The sequence below is a fragment of the Trichomycterus rosablanca genome, chromosome 20 (genome assembly GCF_030014385.1).
Source record: "Trichomycterus rosablanca isolate fTriRos1 chromosome 20, fTriRos1.hap1, whole genome shotgun sequence".
Classification (NCBI taxonomy): Eukaryota; Metazoa; Chordata; class Actinopteri; order Siluriformes; family Trichomycteridae; genus Trichomycterus; species Trichomycterus rosablanca.
Genome location: NC_086007.1, coordinates 152656 through 180024, shown reverse-complemented (window position 1 = coordinate 180024; position 27369 = coordinate 152656). Strand labels below are relative to the sequence as shown.

Here is a 27369-nt window from a genome sequence, read left to right as displayed (position 1 = left end):
AGGCACGCACACAATTCAGCCGGCGCGTGAGATAAAGGGGCTGTGTTCCAAATACACACTACAACTATACTACTCTTACTATACTCTTATACTCTTTATACTATACGTTCTAATATACTACACTACTCATACAGGGCAGTTGTAGCCTAGCGCTTAGTAATCGGACTAGTAATCGGAAAGATGCCGGTTCAAGCCCCACCACTGCCAGATTGTCACTGTTGGGCCCTCGAGCAAGGCCCTTAGCCCTCAAGTACTTAGACTGTATACTGTCACTGTACTGTAAGTCACTGTGGATAAAAACGTCTGCTAAATGCCGAAAATGTAAATGTCATACTAATATACTACTAACCCTACTGCCACTAATGTACTATAGTAATACTACCCATACTGATCATATTATTCATACCAATATACTATAATTCCATGCACACTACTCATACTATTTATACACTATTCATATTTCTCATACTCTTTATATTACTAATACTACTAACACTATTCATACTACAGTCACATTTAGCAGACACTTTTATCCAAAGCAACTTACCTGAATAACTTGACTGAATACAGTTCGAACAACAGGGCCTGTGTGAACTTTAGCATGTTCTCCCCGTGGTGGTGTGGGTTGTGGGGTCATCCGGTGTGTAGATGTGTAGTCAGGACAACTGGAGCTACTAGAAATGACCCTGTGATGGACTGGCGATCTGTCTGGGGTGTCTCTTGCCTTTCACCCAGTGAACCAGACCCACTGTGACCCTGACCAGGATGACGCGGTGGTGAAAACAGACAGCAAATATATGAATGAATTGAGACATCCTGAAGAACCATAAATTACTTTTAATTCAGTGTGAAAAAAACATCATTTCCCAGTTAACCAGATGTAATTAATAACTGGGTGTAATTAAACTGGTTACACCCTGGAGGCCGGATTAGAACCAGGATTCCCAGGACTCTGGACTGGTGTGTGACACCTACGCTTTCAGCTGTGCCTCCCCACATCTCATTTTATCTCTTTTATTTCTTTCTTTTTACATGCCACTTCCTCATGAGCACAAGGTGTAAATACAACATGATGTCAATCCATTACAGGAACTGTATTTGAGAGCAGCCAACCCACCTTCTGCATACATTTGGAAGATGGAAGGAAACTGGAGTCCTGAAGGAAACCCACACAGAGACGCTACTGTGTGTAGACCTGCAGTACCAGCAGTCATTTATTAATACACTGAATCATGAAGCAAGTAGTGTCAGTGATGAACTGCTTCAGGAAAGAGGGTTTGATCTTTAGGAGCACCCACCGACACATGAACTACTCCGAGACCTCTGGAGGGTTCCTCTGGTATCTGGTACCAAAACGTTACCAGCAGTTCCTTCAGATTCTGTACGTTGTGAGTTCTTACAGAGCATCCTGATTCAGCTCCTCCACAAGTGCTCTTTTAGCATTGCCTCAATTTGGATGCACCCACTTAAAAAAAATGATTCTCTATTCAACTTTTCTTTCACTCAGACATGACCCAGGCACCGCTGGATCAGGCTGCTGCACCACCCAAGTGCTCGAATGAAAAATGTTGTAATAAATGAGCTAAAAAGAGCTCTGAGGTGCGGTGACAAGGTCAGAAGCTCTTTAGCTTTTATAAAACCTTGGTGTGAGTGGTGCTTAATGATCTTTCAAACAACATAAAAACAACAAACAGTGAACCACAAAAACAGGACTCCAATCCATCACAGGGCCTCAGTCACCCACCCCTCCTCAGACACAGCCAATCATGTCTGCATGTAGACGCCCGACTGGCTGATAGTACAACTGCAATAATACAGTGTTTTTTATTCATTCTGTACCCCCCCAACACACACACACACACACACACACACACACACACACACACACAGCAGACGTGAGGAGTTTATCATGTTTTATTGTGATAGCATTTCATTTGATAAACACAGCAAATAAAGTCGAGGGTCACAACGTTACTTCAGTTTGGCTGTTCACCACACACCCCCCTCGTACACAATGGACGAAACGGTCACCCGTCAGAACCGGACGCCGTGCCGGACAGGCTGAGAGGAAACGCTTCCTGTACACGTGGAGGTTTTTTAAGGTCTCACATGCACCACAGGACCGAAACCAGTCTGACGTTCTGAAATGGTTTAAGGCGGACGACGGGCGGGCGGTCCGGTTCCGAGAGCGGCGGGTTAAACGCAGGAAAACACAAATTTGGCATTAAAACAGGTACACAATGGATGGAGAGGCAGTTACTATACACGAGAGAGAAGCGCCGCGGGAGGCCGAGGGAAAGCAGGAACGTAAAAGAATGCACGCAGTAAAAGCTAAAAACGGCGCTGAAGCGGTTCATGTAGCAATACTGTCGCATTCCGAAGCTCTACAGTTACAGTATAGAATCCAAAGTCCAAATTTTATTCTAGCTGCTACATCAAAGCAAGAAATGAGATCGATATATACAGAGTGTCGATGATAAATACAGATTTAAAACAGTTCTGATTTCTCATTTCTTCACTTCCGTATCCGCCGCGTGTCTCACGGCGGCCCCGCCCGAAACACTCCACGCCCACTCATTATCACAGGCTCCGCCCACACAGACCGATTAAAATACTAGACGTGACTTTGTAGTGTTTAATACAGTTCAGCTCAAAGTCAAAACAGGGCACAAAAAAACCAAAACAAAAAAACACAAACATGACGGGCTAATCACCAGCGTGGGTTCGTTCGGGCCTAACGAGGAGCCGACCGGTCCCTCCCGAACCTCCTGCAGCTCGCCCCCGAGTCAGTCAGTCAGTCATGGAGCTGCAGGAGGTTCTCGGGAGCCGAGCCGCTCTCATCAGCTTCATTAAATATCTAATAACGATTAAAGTGGATCCAGAAGTTCAGAAAAAGATTAGTGAGCGTGACCAGTCCAGTACAAACATAAAGAATAAAGAGGAGGGTCGGGGGGGTAAGAGTGGACCGGAGGAGGGGGACGGGGGGGTAAAAGAAGAGGGCAGAAGTGGTGATTCAGCAGCAGCCTCCTCCGGCCTGCTGCCCCCCCTGTCCACTGGTCAGTGTGGCGTTGGTGGCAGCGTGCTGCGGTCCGATCTTAATGCCGTTCGCCTGAAACAACAACAAATACAGTCAGCATCACGGCGTACACCGTACTCATACCCCACACAACACAGCTCTAACTCACACAGATCAGGTACAGATCATATACAACTCTATATACAGAGGTGTGAAAAAATAAATGCCCCCCCACTGACCCTGCACTCTGACCCCAGCTTCCAAACAATCTGGGATATGTGAAGAAAGAACTGTCGTACTGTACACGTGCACAGGTATATATGACAAATAAAGGTCTTTCTATTCTATACTGTACTGCTGCGTCTGCGTCTGCACGGCTGCGTCTGCGCTCTGATTCTGTTTCTTCTCTTCCCTCAGTGTCTCTAATCTATCAGCGTTTATTCTTACATGAAGCAGCGCAGCATCTACACACCAGCTGCACATCTCCTTCAGTTCTGTGGTGCTTTCACACACACACACACACACACACACACACACACACACACACACACACACACACACACACACACACACACACACACACGTGATGGAACACCGTCACTCTCAGCTGTGTGCAAGGAACCGAGGTTCTACAGCACAGAAACGTTCTACAGGAAACTCTGACCCCATTAATCCGTCTGTTTGTTTGAACTGAGAGGGTCTGATTAATAATAATCTGATAATGTCACATAGAATCAGACGAGTGGAAGCTTCTCCTGATCTACAGCCACATTCAGTTCTTTATTTTGAGTTCTGTACCTCGTTGTTGATGTCGAACACGCCCTCCTGGATCTTCTCGTAGATCTCCTTAGCTGTGTTAATAAAGGCCTGCACGACACAGAGAACGTCCACTTAAAATCAGATACACAACATCCAATCTCTTAACATGAACCCGCCGTGATCCTGAACCCTCACAGATGGTCACAGTACTAGATACAGTAAAAAGTTTTGGCACCTTCTGATCATCAGACCATCATTTCTGATACAGATGAGTGCAGCTCCGGTTCCTCCAGAGTGACGATTCACATCATCATTCATAATAAAACAATAATAAAACATTCTCTCACTGATTTATTAAAGATTTCCTGCACATTAAACAGGACGTTAAACTGGTCAGGGTCTCTGTAGATGGACAGTTTCTGAAATAGAACTGACCAGGCATGAAGGACTGCGCCCCCTAATGGAGGTACAAGACACTAAAACTACTGCAAACCAATACTGATTATTAACGAGAATATTAAACACATTCATAATGATCAGATTCTTCTATCAATCATGTCTTTCAGCAGTAGTCCACACCCGCTCTGCCCTGTTCTAGAGTAAGCTCTGGACTCACCGTGACCTTGGTCTGATAACCAGAAAAGAATTAATGAGAAATTAATTAGCGCAGATCAGCCTGAGGAGAAGGTTATGAAGACGAGCACATGATCTGACGTGTGTGTGTGTGTGTGTGTGTGTGTGAATACATGAATACTGATGAGTATTAAACAGGAGACAGGAGCACGGTGGTGGTGATGGTGGGGGGGGGGGGTGTAGGGAGGGTTCAGTAGGACTCACCACACTAATGAGAATAATTAATCATACAGGAGAGGAGGAGGTGTGGGGGGGGGGGGGGGGGTACGAGGGGGTGAGAAGAGGCATCACAAATGACCACCTACGTTTCCTTACAGACCCTCTTGACCCCCCACAGAGCACAACGAGCTGCTTCCTCTCTGTCTGGAGATCATCTCCCCCGAGCATGGTCAGCACCTCAAAGTCTGAGGCGTGTGTGTGTGTGTGTGTGTGTGTGTGTGTGTGTGTGTGATTACATGATTTTGTGAAGCGCTAGAGGTGTGTGTGTGTGTGTGGGGGGGTATTTCCGTGTTTTTGGGAGGTGTGTGTGTGTGGTTGGCGTGCATGTGTGTGTGTGTGTGTGTGTGTGTGTTACCTCTTCTACGTTGGATGCAGTTTTAGCTGAGGTCTCCATGAAGATGAGTCCGTGTTCCCGAGCGAAAGCTTCTCCTTCCTCCTTCTTCACCTCTCGCCTCGACTCCAGATCACTGATCACAAACACAACACAGCTGGATTTACAACTGGGAGCTTCGACACTGGGAGCACTGGGAGTGCTGGGAATGAATATTGTGGAGTGAATTCTGCTGTGGTCTGTAGACTGAGGTCACGTGGATCAGAAATTTAGATTAAGTCTGGATTTTTGTTTACATCATGCTACTCCTCATTTAATCATGTCCAGTTCCCTATTACAGTCCCTCCACTGCTTGCTCCAGCCCACACTGGTGCAGGAGAGCTGCAGACTAGCATTGTGCATCCCTCCAACCTGATGATTCTTAACAGGCTTCCTCCAGCACTTGTGTTGGTGCCTCGGTCAGACAGCAGGTGTCGCTGTTTCAGCAGCAGCAGTGAAGAGAAACTCTAGCCACACACCAATGACCAGGAGCGCCGGCCGCTGAGACTCAAACACAGAAGCTGGAACTCTCGGCGTGTCAGTCTGCTGAACCACCAGAGCGCTGCAACTGGGGGAATGTAGTCACTCCTAGGTAGATTCACCACTGTGTCAGGGGACAGCAGTAGCTCAGCACTCAAAGTACTGGAGTAGTAATCAGAAGGTTTGCAGGTTCGAGCCCCACCCTGGTCAAGCTGCCACTGTTGGGCCCCTTAGGAAGGGTCTTAATCCTCAATTACTTGAATAATAATCAGTAATAAATGTAGATATGTTAAAGTGTCATGTTTCATTCATTTGTAAATAATGACCCTCACTGTGGTTCAGGGGAGTCCTTAAACCTTAAAATGACCCAGATTGATATCTTGACAACCTATGGTCTCGTGGAGTGGTGGAGTGAGATTGATGTTTGTTACCTCTTGTTTCCGATCAGCATGATGACCATGTTGGAGTTGGAATGTTGACGAGCGTCTTCTAACCAGGTGGTCAGGTGATTAAAGGTGTCCCTTCTGCACACCAGCAACACAACAACACACAGTCAGCATCATTCATACACACAGAGCATGTAAACACCCCCCCCCCCCCCCCCCCCAAAAAAAAGAGGCTGCGTCCCAAATCACACCCTACTATAATGACTAGAGTATATAACAGTAACACTACTGAGTACTGATGTGTACAGTGTGTGCCTTAAGCGCAGGTCCCAAACTCGGGTACAATAGGAGGGTCACATCAGTCTGTAGGAGAACTAGATATATCTAACTGCATCAGGTATATGAGGATGAGGATGGTGCAGACGTTTACCTGGTGATATCGTAGACGAGCAGCGCTCCTGCAGCTCCTCTGTAGTAAGATCTGGTGATGGAGCGGAACGATTCCTGTCCAGCCTGAAGCACAGAAACACAAACCACATGGATCATCTCATCAAGGGTCCTTCATCCCGCTGAGAACCTGCTGTACGCTCTCAGAGAGGAGGCTAGCACAGGCTTCCTCACACACACGTTGACCCGCGGAGGCAGCGTTACAGCCGTCAGTGAGGGATTCGTATACAGGACCGCGCTGGTCTGACTGAATTATCACGCTGCTCGTGTCAGTGCCTCAGGCGGACAGCAGGAGTCGCTGTTGCAGCATCACTGAGGTTCATGTTGATACGACCTGAAGTGTCTTAAAATTCTGCACAACCAGGGGGACAAAATGAACCAATCAGCTCAGAGAAGAGACGCCAGCAGAACCAAAACCCTTGAACTCATCATTTCATCAGACAGGAAATCAAACCAGCTGCAGCTTCTTTATAATGAGATGAAGAACTGAACAAAAATATGATGGGGGGGGGGGGTAGCAGTACTCAGGGGGACCACCAGTGCTGAGATTGGGAGCTCTTCAGCTCCAGTCTCAATTCTATTATCAGCCGGCCAAGCACCCACACAAACACACGATCGGCTGTGCCTGTAGGGGGAGGGACAGTGGCTGAAACAGGGATCCTCATCACTGGAGCGAGTGCGGCCTCTGCTGACCTCTGACGTCTCTGTGCTACTGACTTCTCTGTGTCCATATAAATATGGCTTGTTTGACTGCACCCAGCGGGGTTTATTCGTGCTGGTTCTGTTTTTATCGGTCTTTGAAATGCATCTGATCACCCGGAATAATCACAGAGACACTAAAACTGTTGTTTTTTCTCCCTTAGAAAAGAGACCACTGTTCCACAGACTTTCCAACAACTTGTGTCAAACCAGCTCATTTTTATATGGACACAGAGAAGTCACAAGCTGCAGATTTTTTTAAAGGAAATCCACAATAAAACACTTGCAGTCGTTCAGTCACAGAACAGGAGCGGCTGCAGAAACTCGTGTGGAGTTTTTACTGTGAAGCCGTCTGATGTTGTGGAGTCTGAATGTGGTGTTGATGTAGGTTAATTTGATCTGATCCTCTGTGGGGGGGGGCGACTCTACCCTCCATCCAGACCAGCACGGCACACACAGAATAACCCCAGTGTGCAGCCTCCGTCCCATAATGCACCTCTCTGCAGTAAGATGGCTGAGCAATCAGCCGTTCAACAGGATCTTTGTGACGGTGTAAAATGGCCCCTGCAGCAGCGTGGGCCGTGAGTGCACCCCCCCCCGGGGGGCTGGAGAGTGCAGACCCATTTTAATTCTATAAACACCCCCCCCCAACACACACACACACACACACACACACGCTCGGGGCCCCTCCCCCCGGGGGCAGCTGTTAACATTAGAGTTAATGGAGGCCATTGTGAATAAATGATGAATGGTACTTTTATGTTCACCATCTGCCCCAGTGAGAGGTTAGAGTCAGGCCAGAAATGCAGATTTCTCCTGTTACTGCTCCCAAAATCTCCACCCCCCACCCACACCACCACCGCTCCAACACACCCAACCACCTTCAAATCCAGACCTCAGACACCTCACATCACTAACTCTGCCGTCCACATGATACTGACGTCAGACATTAAAAAAACACTTCTCAACTGGGAATGCTTACTGGGAGATTTGGGACTGTCTTATTAACCCCCCTGGGTTAGGCGTATGACATCATATCAAACCCTCATCCATGAATTAGCATCGATAAACCAGCAGTGACGTGTGGTTATAAATCTCATCATGAGCTTCTGGAGCTCAAACAGACTGAACACAGCTTCACTGGAGGAGTCCAAATACACACACTGGTACTGAAGATAAACCTAACACCAGTCTGAGTCCGGGTTAGAGAACTCACTGGGTGGCTGGTTGGTTGATTAGGTGGTTAATTAGTTGGAAGAGAGGCTGGTTGAGTGGTTGATTGGGTAGTTGATTGGCTGGTTGATTAAGTAGATGGTTGGTTGATTGGTTTTGATTAATTTGGGAGTTGGGATGGTGGCTGGTTGATTGGCTAGGTGAATGGTTGGTTAATTAAATAATTTTTTTTCAGAATCAATAAAGTATCTATCTAACTAACTGGTTAATTGGTTGGTTGGGGGGGGTGTCTGGTTGATTGGGTGGGGGGTTAATTAGGTAATTGATTTGGTTGGTTTGGTGGTTGGTTGATCCTGGATGAGTACGAAACAGAAACCATCAGCTCAGGTTGTTTTAAGTTCTTGTTCTAATAAAGAATCTCCACAGTTACAATCACCTCATCTGTAAACTCTGCAGTGTTACCATTACACCCCCCCCCCCCCCCAAAAAAAACCCTCTGATTTAATCTCTTCATCAGGCTCCATCGAAACTGGCACATACAAATTAAATATAAACTCAGTATAGATAAAGCCAGAACTTTAACAGCAGTGCTCTTGTTATTTATAATTCTGTGGCTCCCCCTGCTGGTCCCAACAAGCACATGCAGCTACACCCCAGTATCACCCCTGCACTCCCCCAAATACTGAGAGCACCTAAACACCACCAGATGAAGATTTCAGCCAGTAACTACCTGAACACCGCATCACTAAAGGTTCCTCCTCATTATATTTAGGGAGTTTTATCAGGAGCTGCTCATTACGGACCTGGATCTGTGTGCTGTCTAAGTACATTTGAGGGGAAAAATGTGAACATTAAACTTTTTATTTTGTATTTACTTCAATTTCCTGCCAATTTAGTCATATCCAATTCCCTGCTGTTGTAGCTAAAGGACATGATTTCAGTATTAGAAGGGGTGTCTTAAAAATTTGGTCATATTTACAGTGAGATAAGAGCAGCAGAAACACACAACACTGGATAAATAGATTAGTTTAATAGTGAATAGAAATGAAATATCATAAATAAATAAACTCTTACCGTGTCCCAAATCTGAAGTTTGATCTGTTTCCCATCTATAGTGATCATCCGCGCTCCAAATTCTACACCTGCACACACACACACACACACACACCTCATCTAACCAAAATCCTGCAATGACACTCAACATACACCAGGAGCACAAAACACCCGCCTTCAGCCTGAGGAGGGAAAAACAGCAGCAGAGCTTACAGATAAAGCAGCGCTCCCCAAGCTGATTTGCACCACGGACCGTTTTTATATAAGATATTATTTCATGGACCAGCAGGGGCGGGAGGATTTATTATAGTATAACTGTTCTTTCTGTGTGGCCAAGTAGTAAAAGACCCACAGACCGGTACCGGTCCACGGCCCAGTGGTTGGGGACCACTGACATACAGAACAGCTCCACTGGGGGGTCGGGTTACTGATACAATCACAATTAATCAGGAGAAAATGAGGAGCGGAGACACGTAATGCGTAGAGAGGAGAAAGAGAGGAATAAAGGGGAGTAACAGAGGAGTAACAGAGGAGTAATAGAGGAGTAAGAGAGGAGTAAAAGAGGAGTAAGAGAGGAATAAAGGGGAGTAATAGAGGAGTAATAGAGGAGTAACAGAGGAGCAAGAGAGGAGTAAGAGAGGAATAAAGGGGAGTAATAGAGGAGTAATAGAGGAGTAACAGAGGAGTAAGAGAGGAGTAAGAGAAAAGTTTAGAGGAGTAAGAGAGGAGTAATAGAGGAGTAATAGAGGAGTAAGAAGGGAGTAAGAGAGGAATAAAGAGGAGTAACAGAGGAGTAAGAGAGGAGTAAAAGAGGAGTAAGAGAGGAGTAAGAGAGGAGTAAGAGAGGAGCAAGAGAGGAGTAAGAGAAAAGTTTAGAGGAGTAAGAGAGGAGTAAGAGAGGAGTTTAGAGGAGTAAGAGAGGAGTAAGAGAGGAGTTTAGAGGAGTAAGAGAGGAGTAATAGAGGAGTTTAGAGGAGTTTAGAGGAGTTTAGAGGAGTTTAGAGGAGTAAGAGAGGAGTAAGAGGGGAGTTTAGAGGAGTAACAGGAGTAACAGAGAAGTAAGAGAGGAGTAACAGAGGAGTAATAGAGGAGTAAGAGAGGAGTAAGAGAGGAGTAACAGAGGAGTAAGAGAGGAGTAATAGAAGAGTAAGAGAGGAGTAACAGAGGAGTAAGAGAGGAGTAATAGAGGAGTAACAGAAGAGTAAGAGAGGAGTAACAGAGGAGTAACAGAGGAGTAAGAGAGGAGTAATAGAAGAGTAACAGAGGAGTAACAGAGGAGTAAGAGAGGAGTAATAGAGGAGTAACAGAAGAGTAAGAGAGGAGTAACAGAGGAGTAACAGAGGAGTAAGAGAGGAGTAATAGAAGAGTAAAAGAGGAGTAACAGAGGAGTAAGAGAGGAGTAAGAGAGGAGTAATAGAAGAGTAACAGAGGAGTAATAGAGGAGTAATAGAGGAGTAAGAGAGGAGTAAGAGAGGAGTAACAGGAGTAAGAGAGGAGTTTAGAGAGGAGTAAGAGAGGAGTAATAGAGGAGTAACAGAAGAGTAATAGAGGAGTAAGAGAGGAGTAATAGAGGAGTAACAGAAGAGTAATAGAGGAGTAAGAGAGGAGTAATAGAGGAGTAAGAGAGGAGTAAGAGAAAAGTTTAGAGGAGTAATAGAGGAGTAACAGAGGAGTAACAGAGGAGTAATAGAGGAGTAATAGAGGAGTAAGAAGGGAGTTTAGAGGAGTAAGAGAGGAGTAGAGTAAGAGAGGAGTAAGAGAGGAGTAAGAGAGGAGCAAGAGAGGAGTAAGAGAAAAGTTTAGAGGAGTAAGAGAGGAGTAATAGAGGAGTTTAGAGGAGTAAGAGAGGAGTAAGAGAGGAGTTTAGAGGAGTAAGAGAGGAGTAATAGAGGAGTAACAGAAGAGTAAGAGAGGAGTAACAGAGGAGTAACAGAGGAGTAACAGAGGAGTAAGAGAGGAGTAATAGAAGAGTAACAGAGGAGTAAAAGAGGAGTAAGAGAGGAGTAAGAGAGGAGTAATAGAAGAGTAACAGAGGAGTAATAGAGGAGTAATAGAGGAGTAATAGAGGAGTAAGAGAGGAGTAATAGAGGAGTAAGAGAGGAGTAAGAGAAAAGTTTAGAGGAGTAATAGAGGAGTAACAGAGGAGTAATAGAGGAGTAATAGAGGAGTAAGAAGGGAGTTTAGAGGAGTAAGAGAGGAGTAGAGTAAGAGAGGAGCAAGAGAGGAGTAAGAGAAAAGTTTAGAGGAGTAAGAGAGGAGTAAGAGAGGAGTAAGAGAGGAGTTTAGAGGAGTAAGAGAGGAGTAAGAGAGGAGTTTAGAGGAGTAAGAGAGGAGTAATAGAGGAGTTTAGAGGAGTTTAGAGGAGTAAGAGGAGTAAGAGGGGAGTTTAGAGGAGTAACAGGAGTAACAGAGAAGTAAGAGAGGAGTAACAGAGGAGTAAGAGAGGAGTAATAGAAGAGTAACAAAGGAGTAACAGAGGAGTAAGAGAGGAGTAAGAGAGGAGTAACAGAGGAGTAAGAGAGGAGTAATAGAAGAGTAACAAAGGAGTAACAGAGGAGTAATAGAGGAGTAAGAGAGGAGTAACAGAGGAGTAAGAGAGGAGTAAGAGAGGAGTTTAGAGGAGTAAGAGAGGAGTAACAGAGGAGTAAGAGAGGAGTAATAGAAGAGTAACAAAGGAGTAACAGAGGAGTAATAGAGGAGTAAGAGAGGAGTAACAGAGGAGTAAGAGAGGAGTAACAGAGGAGTAATAGAGGAGTAACAGAAGAGTAAGAGAGGAGTAACAGAGGAGTAAGAGAGGAGTAAGAGAGGAGTAAGAGAGGAGTAATAGAAGAGTAAGAGAGGAGTAACAGAGGAGTAACAGAGGAGTAAGAGAGGAGTAAGAGAGGAGTAATAGAAGAGTAACAGAGGAGTAATAGAGGAATAAGAGAGGAGTAACAGAGGAGTAAGAGAGGAGTAAGAGAGGAGTAACAGGAGTAAGAGAGGAGTTTAGAGAGGAGTAAGAGAGAAGTAAGAAACGAGTTTAGAGAGGAGTAATAGAGGAGTAACAGAAGAGTAATAGAGGAGTAAGAGAGGAGTAATAGAGGAGTAATAGAGGAGTAAGAGAGGAGTAAGAGAGGAGTAACAGAAGAGTAATAGAGGAGTAAGAGAGGAGTAATAGAGGAGTAAGAGAGGAGTAAGAGAGGAGTAAGAGAGGAGTAAGAGAGGAGCAACAGAGGAGTTAGAGAGGAGTTAGAGAGGAGTAACAGAGGAGCAACAGAGGAGTAAAAGAGGAGTAACAGAGGAGTTAGAGAGGAGTTAGAGAGGAGTAAGAGAGGAGTAAGAGAGGAGTAACAGAGGAGCAACAGAGGAGTAACAGAGGAGTTAGAGAGGAGTTTAGAGGAGTAAGAGAGGAGTAACAGAGGAGTTAGAGAGGAGTTAGAGAGGAGTTTAGAGGAGTAACAGAGGAGTAACAGAGGAGTAAGAGAGGAGTTTGGAGGAGTAAGAGAGGAGTAAGAGAGGAGTAATAGAGGAGTAAGAGGGGAGTTTAGAGGAGTAACAGGAGTAACAGAGAAGTAAGAGAGGAGTAATAGAGGAGTAACAGAAGAGTAAGAGAGGAGTAACAGAGGAGTAACAGAGGAGTAAGAGAGGAGTAATAGAAGAGTAACAGAGGAGTAATAGAGGAGTAATAGAGGAGTAAGAGAGGAGTAAGAGAGGAGTAACAGAGGAGTAAGAGAGGAGTAATAGAAGAGTAAGAGAGGAGTAACAGAGGAGTAAGAGAGGAGTAATAGAGGAGTAACAGAAGAGTAAGAGAGGAGTAACAGAGGAGTAACAGAGGAGTAAGAGAGGAGTAATAGAAGAGTAACAGAGGAGTAACAGAGGAGTAAGAGAGGAGTAATAGAGGAGTAACAGAAGAGTAAGAGAGGAGTAACAGAGGAGTAACAGAGGAGTAAGAGAGGAGTAATAGAAGAGTAAAAGAGGAGTAACAGAGGAGTAAGAGAGGAGTAAGAGAGGAGTAATAGAAGAGTAACAGAGGAGTAATAGAGGAGTAATAGAGGAGTAAGAGAGGAGTAAGAGAGGAGTAACAGGAGTAAGAGAGGAGTTTAGAGAGGAGTAAGAGAGGAGTAATAGAGGAGTAACAGAAGAGTAATAGAGGAGTAAGAGAGGAGTAATAGAGGAGTAACAGAAGAGTAATAGAGGAGTAAGAGAGGAGTAATAGAGGAGTAAGAGAGGAGTAAGAGAAAAGTTTAGAGGAGTAATAGAGGAGTAACAGAGGAGTAACAGAGGAGTAATAGAGGAGTAATAGAGGAGTAAGAAGGGAGTTTAGAGGAGTAAGAGAGGAGTAGAGTAAGAGAGGAGTAAGAGAGGAGTAAGAGAGGAGCAAGAGAGGAGTAAGAGAAAAGTTTAGAGGAGTAAGAGAGGAGTAATAGAGGAGTTTAGAGGAGTAAGAGAGGAGTAAGAGAGGAGTTTAGAGGAGTAAGAGAGGAGTAATAGAGGAGTAACAGAAGAGTAAGAGAGGAGTAACAGAGGAGTAACAGAGGAGTAAGAGAGGAGTAATAGAAGAGTAACAGAGGAGTAAAAGAGGAGTAAGAGAGGAGTAAGAGAGGAGTAATAGAAGAGTAACAGAGGAGTAATAGAGGAGTAATAGAGGAGTAAGAGAGGAGTAAGAGAGGAGTAACAGGAGTAAGAGAGGAGTTTAGAGAGGAGTAAGAGAGGAGTAATAGAGGAGTAACAGAAGAGTAATAGAGGAGTAAGAGAGGCGTAATAGAGGAGTAACAGAAGAGTAATAGAGGAGTAAGAGAGGAGTAATAGAGGAGTAAGAGAGGAGTAAGAGAAAAGTTTAGAGGAGTAATAGAGGAGTAACAGAGGAGTAATAGAGGAGTAATAGAGGAGTAAGAAGGGAGTTTAGAGGAGTAAGAGAGGAGTAGAGTAAGAGAGGAGCAAGAGAGGAGTAAGAGAAAAGTTTAGAGGAGTAAGAGAGGAGTAAGAGAGGAGTAAGAGAGGAGTTTAGAGGAGTAAGAGAGGAGTAAGAGAGGAGTTTAGAGGAGTAAGAGAGGAGTAATAGAGGAGTTTAGAGGAGTTTAGAGGAGTAAGAGGAGTAAGAGGGGAGTTTAGAGGAGTAACAGGAGTAACAGAGAAGTAAGAGAGGAGTAACAGAGGAGTAAGAGAGGAGTAATAGAAGAGTAACAAAGGAGTAACAGAGGAGTAAGAGAGGAGTAAGAGAGGAGTAACAGAGGAGTAAGAGAGGAGTAATAGAAGAGTAACAAAGGAGTAACAGAGGAGTAATAGAGGAGTAAGAGAGGAGTAACAGAGGAGTAAGAGAGGAGTAAGAGAGGAGTTTAGAGGAGTAAGAGAGGAGTAACAGAGGAGTAAGAGAGGAGTAATAGAAGAGTAACAAAGGAGTAACAGAGGAGTAATAGAGGAGTAAGAGAGGAGTAACAGAGGAGTAAGAGAGGAGTAACAGAGGAGTAATAGAGGAGTAACAGAAGAGTAAGAGAGGAGTAACAGAGGAGTAAGAGAGGAGTAAGAGAGGAGTAAGAGAGGAGTAATAGAAGAGTAACAGAGGAGTAACAGAGGAGTAACAGAGGAGTAAGAGAGGAGTAAGAGAGGAGTAATAGAAGAGTAACAGAGGAGTAATAGAGGAATAAGAGAGGAGTAACAGAGGAGTAAGAGAGGAGTAAGAGAGGAGTAACAGGAGTAAGAGAGGAGTTTAGAGAGGAGTAAGAGAGAAGTAAGAAACGAGTTTAGAGAGGAGTAATAGAGGAGTAACAGAAGAGTAATAGAGGAGTAAGAGAGGAGTAATAGAGGAGTAATAGAGGAGTAAGAGAGGAGTAAGAGAGGAGTAACAGAAGAGTAATAGAGGAGTAAGAGAGGAGTAATAGAGGAGTAAGAGAGGAGTAAGAGAGGAGTAAGAGAGGAGTAAGAGAGGAGCAACAGAGGAGTTAGAGAGGAGTTAGAGAGGAGTAACAGAGGAGCAACAGAGGAGTAAAAGAGGAGTAACAGAGGAGTTAGAGAGGAGTTAGAGAGGAGTAAGAGAGGAGTAAGAGAGGAGTAACAGAGGAGCAACAGAGGAGTAACAGAGGAGTTAGAGAGGAGTTTAGAGGAGTAAGAGAGGAGTAACAGAGGAGTTAGAGAGGAGTTAGAGAGGAGTTTAGAGGAGTAACAGAGGAGTAACAGAGGAGTAAGAGAGGAGTTTGGAGGAGTAAGAGAGGAGTAAGAGAGGAGTAATAGAGGAGTAAGAGGGGAGTTTAGAGGAGTAACAGGAGTAACAGAGAAGTAAGAGAGGAGTAATAGAGGAGTAACAGAAGAGTAAGAGAGGAGTAACAGAGGAGTAACAGAGGAGTAAGAGAGGAGTAATAGAAGAGTAACAGAGGAGTAATAGAGGAGTAACAGAGGAGTAACAGAGGAGTAACAGAGGAGTAAGAGAGGAGTAAGAGAGGAGTTTAGAGGAGTAACAGGAGTAACAGGAGTAACAGAGAAGTAAGAGAGGCGTAATAGAGGAGTAACAGAAGAGTAAGAGAGGAGTAACAGAGGAGTAACAGAGGAGTAAGAGAGGAGTAATAGAAGAGTAACAGAGGAGTAATAGAGGAGTAATAGAGGAGTAACAGAGGAGTAAGAGAGGAGTAACAGGAGTAACAGAGGAGTAACAGGAGTAAGAGAGGAGTTTAGAGAGGAGTAAGAGAGAAGTAAGAAACTAGTTTAGAGAGGAGTAAGAGAGGAGTAAGAGAGGAGTAAGAGAGGAGTAACAGAAGAGTAAGAGAGGAGTAATAGAGGAGTAATAGAGGAGTAAGAGAGGAGTAACAGAGGAGTAACAGAGGAGTAACAGAGAAGTAACAGAGGAGTAAGAGAGGAGTAAGAGAGGAGTAAGAGAGGAGTAACAGAGGAGTAAGAGAGGAGTTTAGAGAGGAGTAAGAGAGGAGTAAGAGAGGAGTAAGAGAGGAGTAATAGAAGAGTAACAGAGGAGTAACAGAGGAGTTAGAGAGGAGTTAGAGAGGAGTAAGAGAGGAGTTTAGAGGAGTAACAGAGGAGTAACAGAGGAGTTAGAGAGGAGTAAGAGAGGAGTTTAGAGGAGTAACAGAGGAGTAACAGAGGAGCAACAGAGAAGTAACAGAGGAGCAACAGAGGAGTAACAGAGGAGTTAGAGAGGAGTTTAGAGGAGTAAGAGAGGAGTAACAGAGGAGCAATAGAGAAGTAACAGAGGAGTTAGAGAGGAGTTAGAGAGGAGTAAGAGAGGAGTAATAGAAGAGTAACAGAGGAGTAACAGAGGAGTTAGAGAGGAGTAAGAGAGGAGTTTAGAGGAGTAACAGAGGAGTAACAGAGGAGTAACAGAGGAGTAACAGAGGAGTAAGAGAGGAGTTTAGAGGAGTAACAGAGGAGCAACAGAGGAGTTAGAGAGGAGTAAGAGAGGAGTTTAGAGGAGTAACAGAGGAGTAACAGAGGAGTTAGAGAGGAGTAAGAGAGGAGTAACAGAGGAGTTAGAGAGGAGTAAGAGAGGAGTAACAGAGGAGTTAGAGAGGAGTAAGAGAGGAGTAACAGAGGAGTTAGAGAGGAGTAAGAGAGGAGTAACAGAGGAGTAACAGAGGAGTAACAGAGGAGTAACAGAGGAGTTAGAGAGGAGTAAGAGAGGAGTAACAGAGGAGTTAGAGAGGAGTAAGAGAGGAGTAACAGAGGAGTTAGAGAGGAGTAAGAGAGGAGTAAGAGAGGAGTAACAGAGGAGTAAGAGAGGAGTTTAGAGGAGTAACAGAGGAGTAACAGAGGAGTTTAGAGGAGTAACAGAGGAGTAACAGAGGAGTAACAGAGGAGTAACAGAGGAGTTAGAGAGGAGTAATAGAGGAGTAAGAGAGGAGTTTAGAGGAGTAACAGAGGAGTAAGAGAGGAGTTTAGAGGAGCAACAGAGGAGTAACAGAGGAGTTAGAGAGGAGTAAGAGAGGAGTTTAGAGGAGTAACAGAGGAGTAACAGAGGAGCAACAGAGGAGTAACAGAGGAGTAACAGAGGAGTAACAGAGGAGTTAGAGAGGAGTTTAGAGGAGTAACGGAGGAGTAACAGAGGAGTAAGAGAGGAGTAAGAGAGGAGTAACAGAGGAGTTAGAGAGGAGTTAGAGAGGAGTAAGAGAGGAGTTTAGAGGAGTAACAGAGGAGTAACAGAGGAGTAACAGAGGAGCAACAGAGGAGTTAGAGAGGAGTAAGAGAGGAGTAACAGAGGAGTAACAGAGGAGCAACAGAGGAGCAACAGAGGAGTTAGAGAGGAGTAAGAGAGAAGTAAGAGAGGAGTTTAGAGGAGTAACAGAGGAGTAACAGAGGAGTTAGAGAGGAGTAAGAGAGGAGTTTAGAGGAGTAACAGAGGAGTTAGAGAGGAGTAAGAGAGGAGTAAGAGAGGAGTTTAGAGGAGTAACAGAGGAGTAACAGAGGAGTTAGAGAGGAGTAAGAGAGGAGTTTAGAGGAGTAACAGAGGAGTTAGAGAGGAGTAAGAGAGGAGTTTAGAGGAGTAAGAGAGGAGTAACAGAGGAGTTAGAGAGGAGTAAGAGAGGAGTTTAGAGGAGTAAGAGAGGAGTAACAGAGGAGTAACAGAGGAGTTAGAGAGGAGTAAGAGAGGAGTTTAGAGGAGTAAGAGAGGAGTAACAGAGGAGTTAGAGAGGAGTAAGAGAGGAGTTTAGAGGAGTAACAGAGGAGTAACAGAGGAGTAACAGAGGAGTTAGAGAGGAGTAAGAGAGGAGTTTAGAGGAGTAAGAGAGGAGTAACAGAGGAGTAAGAGAGGAGTAAGAGAGGAGTTTAGAGGAGTAATAGAGGAGTAACAGAGGAGTAAGAGAGGAGTTAGAGAGGAGTAAGAGAGGAGTTAGAGAGGAGTTTAGAGAAGTAACAGAGGAGTAATAGAGGAGTAACAGAGGAGTTAGAGAGGAGTAACAGAGGAGTAATAGAGGAGTAACAGAGGAGTTAGAGAGGAGTTAGAGAGGAGTTAGAGAGGAGTAAGAGAGGAGTAAGAGAGGAGTAACAGAGGAGTAACAGAGGAGTTAGAGAGGAGTTTAGAGGAGTAACAGAGGAGTTAGAGAGGAGTTTAGAGGAGTAACAGAGGAGTAATAGAGGAGTAACAGAGGAGTTAGAGAGGAGTTAGAGAGGAGTTAGAGAGGAGTAATAGAGGAGTAATAGAGGAGTAACAGAGGAGTTAGAGAGGAGTTTAGAGGAGTAACAGAGGAGTAATAGAGGAGTAACAGAGGAGTTAGAGAGGAGTTAGAGAGGAGTAATAGAGGAGTAATAGAGGAGTAACAGAGGAGTAACAGAGGAGTTAGAGAGGAGTTTAGAGGAGTAACAGAGGAGTAATAGAGGAGTAACAGAGGAGTTAGAGAGGAGTTTAGAGGAGTAACAGAGGAGTAATAGAGGAGTAACAGAGGAGTTAGAGAGGAGTAATAGAGGAGTAACAGAGGAGTAACAGAGGAGTAACAGAGGAGTTAGAGAGGAGTAAGAGAGGAGTAACAGAGGAGTTAGAGAGGAGTAAGAGAGGAGTAACAGAGGAGTTAGAGAGGAGTAAGAGAGGAGTAACAGAGGAGTAACAGAGGAGTTAGAGAGGAGTAACAGAGGAGTAAGAGAGGAGTAACAGAGGAGTAAGAGAGGAGTAAGAGAGGAGTAACAGAGGAGTAAGAGAGGAGTAAGAGAGGAGTAACAGAGGAGTAATAGAGGAGTAACAGAGGAGTTAGAGAGGAGTTAGAGAGGAGTTTAGAGGAGTAACAGAGGAGTAATAGAGGAGTTAGAGAGGAGTAAGAGAGGAGTAACAGAGGAGTAACAGAGGAGTAAGAGAGGAGTAAGAGAGGAGTAATAGAGAGAGGAGTAATAGAGGAGTTTAGAGGAGTATGATCTTACCGATGGTGAGGTCGTGGACGGGTTGAAATCGTTTATCTGTGAATTGTAATAACAGGCAGGACTTTCCGACCCCTGCAAACACACATCACAGATCAAAGAGATCAAAGAGATTCACTGTACACCTGTCAGAGGAACACGTGGCTCCTGCACCCACTGCGTCCTGGATCAAACAAATTCTGATCAAAGCTGCACAAGTAATTATGTTTCATTTATCACGTTACATTTAATAAATTATAATTCTATATTGTGTGGGTTCATTCAGCACCTCCTCATCACTGTAATGACAGACCTACAGGTGAGCTACAGTCAATACTTGTATACCCACAGATACACCACTAACACACACCCATACACCACTAACACACACAGATACACCACTAACACACACAGATACACCAATAACACACACAGATACACCACTAACACACACCCATACACCACTAACACACACAGATACACCACTAACAAACACAGACACTGTAATAACACACGCAGACACACCACTAACACACACAGATACACCACTAACACACACAGATACACCACTAACACACACAGATACACCAATAACACACCGATACACCACTAACACACACCCATACACCACTAACACACACCCATACACCACTAACACACAGATACACCACTAACACACACAGATACACCACTAACACACACCGATACACCACTAACACACACCGATACACCACTAACACACACCGATACACCAATAACACACACCGATACACCACTAACACACACAGATACACCACTAACACACACAGATACACCACTAACACACACAGATACACCAATAACACACACCCATACACCACTAACACACACCCATACACCACTAACACACACAGATACACCACTAACACACACCCATATACCACTAACACACACAGATACACCACTAACACACACCCATACACCACTAACACACAGATACACCACTAACACACACCCATACACCACTAACACACACAGATACACCACTAACACACACAGATACATCACTAACACACACAGATACACCACTAACACACACAGATACACCACTAACACACACAGATACACCAATAACACACACAGATACACAACTAACACACACAGATACATCACTAACACACACAGATACACCACTAACGCACACAGATACACCACTAACACACACAGATACACCACTAACACACACCCATACACCACTAACACACACAGATACACCACTAACACACACAGATACACCAATAACACACACAGATACACCACTAACACACACAGATACACCACTAACACACACAGATACACCACTAACACACACAGATACACCACTAACACACACAGATACATCACTAACGCACACAGATACACCACTAACGCACACAGATACACCACTAACACACACAGATACACCACTAACACACGCAGACACACCACTAACACACACAGATACACCACTAACACACACAGATACACCACTAACACACAGACACTGTAATAACACACGCCAACACACCACTAACACACACAGATACACCACTAACACACACACAGATACAACAATAACACACACAGACACACCACTAACACACACAGATACACCACTAACATACACAGACACACCACTAACACACACAGACACACCACTAACACACACAGATACACCACTAACACACACAGATACACCACTAACACACAGACACTGTAATAACACACGCCAACACACCACTAACACACACAGATACACCACTAACACACACACAGATACAACAATAACACACACAGACACACCACTAACACACACAGATACACCACTAACATACACAGACACACCACTAACACACACAGATACACCACTAACACACACAGACACACCACTAACACACACAGACACTGTAATAACACACGCCGACACACCACTAACACACACAGATACACCACTAACACACATACAGATACAACAATAACACACACAGATACACCACTAACACACACCCATACACCACTAACACACACCGATACACCACTAACACACACAGATACACCACTAACACACACAGATACACCACTAACACACACCCATACACCACTAACACACACAGATACACCACTAACACACACAGATACACCACTAACACACGCCGACACACCACTAACACACACAGACACTGTAATAACACACACAGACACACCACTAACACACACTAACACAATAAAGACTCAGGAACAAGAGAAATCTGTAAACCCAATTAGAATAAACCAAATTACACAAAAACTCAGAACTAAATATCTGAATTATTGGGAAACTGAAACTAAATCTCAAAGTAAAATGCAGTTATTTATTATTTGTTATTATTTGTTGTTATTTGTTGTTATTTGGCCCTAAACAGACACTACAGTGCAGCAGATTATCTGAGCACAGTATCCGACCCTAAATTAAGAAACACCCTGACGAGGTACAGACTGAGCGCACACGACCTGGCCGTGGAGACGGGGCGACACACCCGGTCCTGGCTGCCCCGGGAGGAGAGGTCGTGTCAGCACTGCACTCTCAGTACAGTAGAGACGGAGCTGCACTTCCTCACCCGGTGTACCAAGTACCACCACGTCCGCTCCCAATTCTTCCCTAAATTTAATAACATCATCCCCAACTTCACCTCCCTCCCAGCCCCCGACAAACTGCCCCACCTACTGGGGGAGCACAGAGAGAGCTGCACACTAGCAGCACTCTATACTTACACCTGCCACCAGGTGAGGGACAGTGGGTGACCATGTCTCATACACACACACGCACACACACACACACACACACTCATACACACACACACAAACTGATTGTTTTACTACCTCATTATTGTAAATATTATACTTTTTATTGTTATTATTTTGCACTGTTTTTATTAATATTTTATTCTATTCTATATTTTTTGCACATGTAACTGTTCAATGGCAATACGAATGTCCTTATTTGTCATGCCAATAAAGCTTCTTTTGAGTTTGAGTTTGAGTGTGTGTGTGAGAGTGTGTGTGTGAGAGTGTGTGTGTGAGAGTGTGTGTGTGTGAGAGTGTGTGTGTGAGAGTGTGTGTGTGAGAGTGTGTGTGTGTGAGAGTGTGTTTGGGTGAGCGTGAGTGTGTATGAGAGAGAGTGTGTTTGCGTTTCCAACAGCAACAGTGGTTGCTAGGTGAGCAGGAACTCGAGGAACTCTCACAGGGTTTTATAGAGTCAACACACACACACACACACACACACACACACACACACACAAACACACACACAAACACAATACATAAAAGAATAGTTTGGGGAAGGCTCTTTCCTGTTCCAGCATTATTGAGCCCTGGTTCGGTGTGGAGGAACTCCGGTGGCCTGCACATGGACCTTTTGGGCACAAATTCCTTCATACACACTCTAAAATCTTCCTTGTTCAGTCATGAAAACATCACACAGATCTGATCTGGGTCACATTTTTCTTCAGAGTGAAACAGGAAGTGGATCATTTCCTCTCTGCACATTTCCAGCTGAATCAGGATTCAGGAGATTTTCAGTGATTCTGCAGCCGCTCGATCACATTCAGTCCAGACCAGCTCTCACTGAGAATCAACACATCACAGATCCTTCTGATCCTGATCATACCCTGATGTTCTCCAGCGTTTTATTCTCATAAAACCTAAAACTCACATGTAATAATAATTATATCATCAGCAGGTGAATAAAATCATCCTAAATCAGCCGCTCAGCATCAACTGATCAATAATTATACAGAAACTTACTTATGGCTTCTGTACATTTATTATTTCTACACTAGATGTATGTGGACGCCTGAATGTGAGCTGGTCAGACATTACGTTTCAAAAACAAACGCTGTTAATACAAAGTGACCTCTGTGTGATCTTTTCAGCTTCTCACAAGACTTTGGAGTGTGTGTGTGGGAATTTGTTCCCTGATGTTGTACGGCTGGGCACTGACTGATCAGTCGATGTTCCGGTTCAGAGCTGGTAAGTGGGACTGAGGTCAGGGCTCTGTGCAGGACACTGGAGCTTCTCTTCATGTTTTTATAGAGCTTACTCATGCAGAAACTGGAAAGGACCTTCCCTAAACTGTTGCTGCACAGTCCAAAGCATATAATTTTCTTTATATTTGATTTATTACACCAGTTAGTAACTGTTGTGGCTGAAACATGAGAATTCAGTCATTAGAAAAGGCGTCCCAATACTTTTGTCCATATAGTGTGTGTGTGTACTGTGTGTGTGTGTGTGTGTACTGTGTGTGTGTGTGTGTGTGTGTACTGTGTGTGTGTACTGTGTGTGTGTGTGTGTGTGTGTGTACTGTGTGTGTGTACTGTGTGTGTGTGTGTGTGTGTACTGTGTGTGTGTGTGTGTGTACTGTGTGTGTGTGTGTGTGTGTGTGTGTGTGTGTGTGTACTGTGTGTGTGTACTGTGTGTGTGTGTGTGTACTGTGTGTGTGTGTGTGTGTGTGTGTGTACTGTGTGTGTGTACTGTGTGTGTGTGTGTACTGTGTGTGTACTGTGTGTGTGTACTGTGTGTGTGTACTGTGTGTGTGTGTACTGTGTGTGTGTGTGTGTACTGTGTGTGTGTGTGTACTGTGTGTGTGTGTGTGTACTGTGTGTGTGTGTGTGTGTGTGTGTGTACTGTGTGTGTGTACTGTGTGTGTGTGTGTGTGTGTGTGTACTGTGTGTGTACTGTGTGTGTGTGTGTATGTACTGTGTGTGTGTGTGTGTACTGTGTGTGTGTGTGTGTGTGTGTGTGTGTGTGTGTATGTACTGTGTGTGTGTGTGTACTGTGTGTGTGTGTGTGTGTGTGTACTGTGTGTGTGTGTGTGTGTGTGTACTGTGTGTGTGTGTGTGTGTGTGTGTGTGTGTGTGTACTGTGTGTGTGTGTGTGTGTGTGTGTGTGTGTGTGTACTGTGTGTGTGTGTGTGTGTGTGTGTGTGTGTGTACTGTGTGTGTGTGTGTGTGTGTGTACTGTGTGTGTGTGTGTACTGTGTGTGTGTGTGTGTGTGTGTGTACTGTGTGTGTGTGTGTGTGTGTGTGTGTGTGTACTGTGTGTGTGTGTGTGTGTGTGTGTACTGTGTGTGTGTGTGTGTACTGTGTGTGTGTGTGTGTACTGTGTACTGTGTGTGTGTGTGTGTGTGTGTGTGTGTGTACTGTGTGTGTGTACTGTGTGTGTGTGTGTGTGTGTGTGTGTGTGTGTGTGTGTACTGTGTGTGTGTGTGTGTGTGTGTGTGTGTGTGTGTGTACTGTGTGTGTGTGTGTGTGTGTGTACTGTGTGTGTGTGTGTGTGTGTGTGTGTGTGTGTGTGTGTGCACTGTGTGTGTGTGTGTGTGTGTGTACTGTGTGTGTGTACTGTGTGTGTGTGTGTACTGTGTGTGTGTGTGTGTACTGTGTGTGTGTGTGTGTACTGTGTGTGTGTGTGTGTGTGTACTGTGTGTGTGTGTGTGTACTGTGTGTGTGTGTGTGTACTGTGTGTGTGTACTGTGTGTGTGTGTGTGTGTGTGTACTGTGTGTGTGTGTGTGTGTACTGTGTGTGTGTGTGTGTGTGTGTACTGTGTGTGTGTGTGTGTACTGTGTGTGTGTGTGTGTACTGTGTGTACTGTGTGTGTGTGTGTGTGTACTGTGTGTGTGTGTGTGTGTGTGTGTGTGTGTACTGTGTGTACTGTGTGTGTGTGTGTGTACTGTGTGTGTGTGTGTGTGTACTGTGTGTGTGTGTGTGTGTACTGTGTGTGTGTGTGTGTGTGTGTGTGTGTGTGTGTGTGTGTGTGTACTGTGTGTGTGTGTGTACTGTGTGTGTGTGTGTGTGTGTGTGTGTGTGTGTACTGTGTGTGTGTGTGTGTGTGTAGTGTGTGTGTACTGTGTGTGTGTGTGTGTGTGTGTGTGTGTGTGTGTGTAGTGTGTGTGTACTGTGTGTGTGTGTGTGTGTGTGTGTGTGTGTGTGTGTACTGTGTGTGTGTGTGTGTAGTGTGTGTGTACTGTGTGTGTGTGTGTGTGTGTGTGTGTGTGTAGTGTGTGTGTACTGTGTGTGTGTGTGTGTGTGTGTGTGTGTGTGTGTGTGTGTACTGTGTATGTCTTTGTGAAGGAGTTGATGTTTTTTCATGTTTACGGTGAAGCTGATTTATTTATATACAGAAGATCTTTGTGTTTGATGGAGAGGAGAACATCACACACCAGAATAAAAAAATAAATCACCCAGAAAACACCAAATAATTCCATAATAATCTACAGAAACCAAAACCTACACCAACAAAGATGTTAAGGATTAACATCAGGATCACCATGAGGAGTTAAGAATTGTTTAATCACAGCTTGGTTACTACAGGAGAGTCAGAATCACGTCTCTAATAGCCAATAATCACACTTGTCACATCTAACCAGAACTTCAACAATAACCATAATTATAACAGCAGGTACAAAACCCACCTGAGATAAAGATGAGATGAGATCACGTCTATCAGAGGGTTTTTTCAGGTTTAGAAGCTCTTTCTGTTTTTCTGCACCATCATGAACTAAGTTAAAGGGTTAGCATGATGTGGTAATGTTATACTAAAAAAAGCTACAGCCTTGGGGGGGGGTGCTTCCCCAACCTGTTTATTTACTCAGTGTATCTAGAGTCTGAATCTGCTCTCGTCCATCATCATTATTATCATCATCATCTAACTGAACTAAAGCAGGTGAAGCTGAAACATCTGATCATCCTGGTGTTCCTCCAGTAATCAGGATGTTTGTACTTACAGAACCAGTCCAGCATCCATCACAAATATTCTCTTATTCACAATTCATGTGGAAAATCATCAAAAATTTATTCTTTATTCTAAACAAATATGTTTTTATCAGATATGATTTCAGCTTTGTGTTGATTGTTTACTTGCTTTGTGTATGTACAGCCTTTATCAGCACATAACTGAACTACTGGAGATCCTGAAGCACGAATACACAGATGTAATAAGATAATTATTAATAATAATCGTGTATTATAATAATTATTATTTATATTTGATAGTTCTGGGTGTTACTGCAGGATTCAGGATGTTCGGGCCTACTGAAGCATTTCAGCCAAAACAATACAATGTCACATCCATCCAAAACCACTAAATACATCAACATCTGAATAAATGTGGAATATTATGAGATTTATGTTTTAATACAATAATAATAATATTGCACCATGTTTGTTACACAATACTGACAGCTGCTTTCACTCAACGCCATTTTCATTCTCAGCTAACTGGCTAATGCTACATTAGCAAAGCACAACTGTGTAATTAAATAACACTAAACATTATATTAGTTATCTATTTTAACTTATTACAATTATCTTAAACACTGTGTTAGTGTAAAGTGCATTATTGCTAAACGCCTTATAGAATAACGAGCTTTGCGGTGAGAAAAAAGCGATATTTTTTTTCTTCACCTGTTTTCTGAAAAACCCGTCTCCTACACTGATTGGTTAACAGCTCGTTTTCGCAAGAACTCCGCCAATCAGACAAAAGGAGCCGGCAAAGTTAGCCAATCATTACGCGCGGGGGGGGCCTCAATCGGAAAACGGGTGGGGTAAAGTAACGCTGGGCAACGAAAACAGAAAATAGATTTTAGTTCTTCACGATTTTTGTGGCAAATTAGTTTTAATTGAACATTATGTTAAATATAAGTTACAGTTAAAGCTCTGGCTATGATGTAATTAGACAAACTGGGTAATTTAGCTGATTCTTATTAATATTTCTCTGTTAGCACAATGCTACCGGTAAGAACCTGACGTACCGCTCTGTTTATCATTAAATATTACATTCAGTCTTTAACATTAGTAAAACTGATTAACCCGCTTATAAACTGTGTTTAATAACCTTTTATTCTCTGTTAATATTATAAAGCTCGATGATAAAGAGAGCTGTACGGAACACTGTGTTATACAGATCAAAGCGTTATTCTTCTAAATCTAAACGGCGCTATTCAGGCAACATGAAGCTGTAAAAATGCACAATTTGCAAATATTATTGCAATGCTGATTAAATACCAGAATATAGAAGAATATAATAAAAATAAAAGAAGCTAATGTTAGTGCTGCTGCCACCCAACCGCTTTCACCACGTCATTCAGTCCAACAGAGCGGAAATACACAAATCATGTTAATAAACAAACACTTCCACTACAGAGAGAAAATACTCATCACATTTATATTCTATTCATGTAAATAATAATAAATCTGACCTGTATCTCCGATTATGATGTATTTGAAGAGATAAGCGTACGCCATGGTTCCACCGTTTTGTGTGTCTGAGTTAGTGATGT

General features: G+C 43.8%; 1 protein-coding gene across 1 annotated transcript; it reads right to left on the bottom strand.

Annotated features, from left to right (window-relative positions):
* Window positions 1-1899: 1899 nt before the first annotated feature.
* On the bottom strand, window positions 1900-27369 carry rab2a (RAB2A, member RAS oncogene family). The gene is made up of 8 exons (XM_063016881.1): window positions 27289-27369; window positions 19064-19135; window positions 9257-9324; window positions 6294-6376; window positions 5909-6001; window positions 4983-5094; window positions 3815-3883; window positions 1900-3109 (listed from the first exon to the last, which is right to left on the bottom strand). The coding sequence occupies exons 1-8, from the start codon at window positions 27332-27334 to the stop codon at window positions 3014-3016; spliced, it is 639 nt and encodes a 212-aa protein (XP_062872951.1). The 5' UTR covers window positions 27335-27369; the 3' UTR covers window positions 1900-3013.